This window comes from Belonocnema kinseyi, chromosome 8, assembly GCF_010883055.1.
Source record: "Belonocnema kinseyi isolate 2016_QV_RU_SX_M_011 chromosome 8, B_treatae_v1, whole genome shotgun sequence".
Lineage (NCBI taxonomy): Eukaryota > Metazoa > Arthropoda > Insecta > Hymenoptera > Cynipidae > Belonocnema > Belonocnema kinseyi.
Window position 1 is genome coordinate 61,540,471 of NC_046664.1, and position 3,498 is coordinate 61,543,968.

Below are 3,498 nucleotides of genomic sequence, written 5' to 3' on the forward strand. Positions count from 1 at the left end.
CTACTACTACTAGTACCACTACTACTACTATTACTACTACTACTACTACTACTACTACTACTACCATGGATACGGACATGGCTAACCAAATGCAGGATAACGTTGCGTCATTTGATGAAAGCTCTACGTTACAGGACTTGTTGAGACAGCTTTTTATGGTTCATGCACAAATGAACAAGCATGCTGATAAAAGGAAAAATCTTGATAAACCGATCAAGGATGGTTTGAAACAATCAGGATTAATTTTAGAGGGTCTCAAAGGGATTCTGCAAAAGTCACTATTGGGGGCTATGCAAGCATGCAAGAATACGGAGAAGCAGGTCAGCACGCCGAAAGACCAACGGAGTAAGAAAAGGATAGCAGAAAGCACACCTAGTCCTGGTGAAAGCTCGTCATTGCGTCCGACTAAGAAAATTCAGCGGGCTGGTGAGGCCTTGTTGAACTGGGCGCGACAGCAGAAGGCAGAGCTAGATTTAGCGATGCTTTAAAAGACGCTCTGGAGGAAAATGGTGAAGTAGGCCAGCTATTACCGAGGGACAAGTTGGATTTTAGAGACTTGGACGCTACAACTGACGAAGAGGAGGTTATCGAGGCAATTGACAAGCTTCTTAAGCCTAAAAAAGGTAGCGACCTGAATTGGATGGGTTAGCTGTCGTGTTTGTCATAGGGCCTCAGTTACACGGTGCTTTCGGTGCCGTAGGTTTGGGCATATAGCTGCCTCCTATCAAGGAAAGGACAGAAAAGCAGCTTGCTGGAATTGTCGAAAAGAGGGACATCTATCCCTGGCATGCATGGAGAAACCTTATTGCTATCTATGCGCTGAGCGCATGAGAGGTGACGAGGGTACAGAGCATGTAGCAGGATCGTATAGATTTCAAGTGTACAAGGAGTATTCGTGAGGATAGCTGTGATGGCTGTCATCTTACAGGGAAATATGGGTACGAACAGACTCCCCTGCGACTTGCTGAACCAGATGGTCGTAGAGCACAAGGTGGATCTGATCATTATCTTAGAACAGTATTGCGAGATGAGCGAGCTCAATTGGTACCCGGATAAAACGAATTCAGCAGCGATTTGGATCAAAAATTCATCCATGTTTCCAGTGGTTGATGCTTTCAAGGGCGAGGGATACGTATGGGTTAGGAGTGGTGACACCACCTTTGTGAGCGTTTACCTCTCACCCAACAAGGGCACCGATGAGTTTTCCAGAAAACTCGCAGGACTGGAGGCTTGCGTCCGAGAAATGGATGGAGAAGTTTTAATAGCTAGGGGTTTTAATTCGAAGGCGCTGGGATGGGGCATGACTTGGTCCTGCAACAGAGGCAGTTTGGTGTTGGAGTTGGTAGCTCGCCTGGATTTAATTATCCTGAATGTGGGCACGGTCCCAGCCTTCAGACGTAGTGGGTGTTGGGGCACAATAATCGATATTACTTTGGCATCTGCGAGTGTCTCAACGGCGGTACGTGGGTGGCAGGTCCTTCAGGTTCTTATAGGGAGCGACCACCAGTACATAAAGTTCTGGGTTGGGTCAAATTCTGTGAGAAGAAGGAAACAAACTGGCGCCGCAAAGAACTATGGGTGGAACGTGGCAAAACTAAATCGCTCGGCAGTTCTTGAAACGTTGGCTAGATCGAATGGTTTGACATGTGAGGCTTTGTGCCCAACAAAGACAACAAGGCAGATGGCTGAAGGTTTAGTTAAAAAGACTATGAGCCTGATCAAGAAGGCATGCGATTTTTCGATGCCTAAAAGGTCGAGACACAGACCAAACGAGAAAAACTATTGGTGGAACAACGAAATTGCTGATCTTCGCAGACAGGCATTGGCGATGCGTAGGAAGGCGCAAAGTAAGCGACGACGTGGCGTGCTGGTGTGGCTGAGGCAAATTACGTGACAGCCAAGAAAGCAATAACGAAGGCCATAAAAATCAGCAAGAGGCAACGATGGGCTACGCTTCTGGAGGAAGTAGACAGGGACGTCTGGGGTCGCGGATACAATATTGTCTCCCGCTGCCTTGGATCTCGGCTGTCAGTTCCGCTAAGGGATCTTATATTCATTAAGGCCATCGTCGATGATCTCTTTCCGGAGCATTCGGTAAGAGTTTGTGCTCCGCTGCTGGTAATCGAAACTGATGTCCAACTTTTACCAACGATGAATTGCATATTGCTGTCTCTTCCCTGGGAAATCGAAAGGCTCCGGGTCCGGACGGGATTCCTGTCGAGATACTGAAAATAGTTGCGAGTGAATACCCATCAGTTTTACTTAATATGTACAATGTATGTTTAGAGGCTGGCATTTTGGCAAATAAATGGAAAATGCAGAGATTGGTTCTGCTGGACAAGGGTAAGGGCCCACCCATCACCTCCTCTTCATTTAGACCGTTATGTGTGCTAGACGATGCAGAGGAAATCTTCGAGAAGCTACTACGTGCTCGTTTACGGAATGCCATAGAAGAATTTGGCGGACTTTCTGAGAATCAGCATGGGTTTCATATGAACCATTCGAAAATTGGTGCAATTAAAGAGGTCATAACAATGACTCAAAGGACTTGGCAGGGTAATCACAGAACTAGGAGTTGCTGTGTACTGGTCACCCTCGATGTGAAGAACGCCTTCAACTCAGCGAGATAGGTTGACATCCTGGATCAGTGACTACCTTGACGACAGGATGCTGTTGTATAAGCCAACATAAGTCTAACAGAGTAGGAAGGTCACTGCAGGTGTGGTACAGGGGTCTGCACTTGGACCTGATTTATGGAACGTGGTTTATAACGGTGAGCTGAAGATCGTTTTACCTAAGTGGGCCAAACTGATTGGCTTTGCAGACGACCTAGCGGCCATGATATTAGCAAGAAGTACAGAGCATGTTCAAATAAGAGTAGCACATGTTACCGGTCTTCTTAACAACTAGGCTAAAAGAAGATGGTCTTTCATTAGCTGCAGGTAAGACGGAAGTTATGGTCTGGACTAGACAGAGACATTATGGGGATCTAGCAAGGTTTGAGATAGCAGGAGAAACGGTTGTGGCTATGCCAGCGGCCCGATATCTAGGAGTGTATGTCGACAAGAAGCTTACGCACTGGTCACATATCCAGAAAGCAGCCGACAAAGCCAGCGTAATGATAGCGAAGCTTTCCAGGCTAATGCCTAACATTAAAGGCCCCCGAGAAAGCAAGATAAAAACTCTCATGAGTGTAGCTAATTCAATAATGTTGTATGGTTCGGAGATTTGGGCGGATGCCATAAAGGTACAAAAGTATAGGAAACGAAGAGTTTCGGTGCAGCGACGCTGTGCTTTGCGTATATCAAGTGCGTATCGCACGGTTTCAGCTCCGACAGCAATGGTTGTGGCGAGTGTCGTACCGATCTTCCTTCTCGCCATGGAGAGGAAAAGAGTGTATGACCGAAGTCAACGGGAGCAAGATCGACAATCAATTAGAGCCCAGGAGAGAGCCAGAACTACCGTAGAATGGCAACTATGTTGGAGTACAGAAACCAG

The 3,498-nt window shown here is 46.8% G+C and overlaps 1 protein-coding gene across 1 annotated transcript; it reads left to right on the forward strand.

Moving 5' to 3' along the window:
* Nucleotides 1–910: 910 nt before the first annotated feature.
* LOC117178511 lies at nucleotides 911–1,894 on the forward strand. Its single transcript, XM_033369938.1, has one exon. It carries the CDS (start codon nucleotides 911–913, stop codon nucleotides 1,892–1,894), a length of 984 nt encoding a protein of 327 aa, XP_033225829.1.
* The last annotated feature ends 1,604 nt before the right edge of the window (nucleotides 1,895–3,498 follow it).

What these genes read in the sequence shown, in the direction of transcription:
- LOC117178511 (XM_033369938.1), top strand. Translation starts at nt 911, where the DNA reads ATGGCTGTCATCTTACAGGGAAATATGGGTACGAACAGACTCCCCTGC.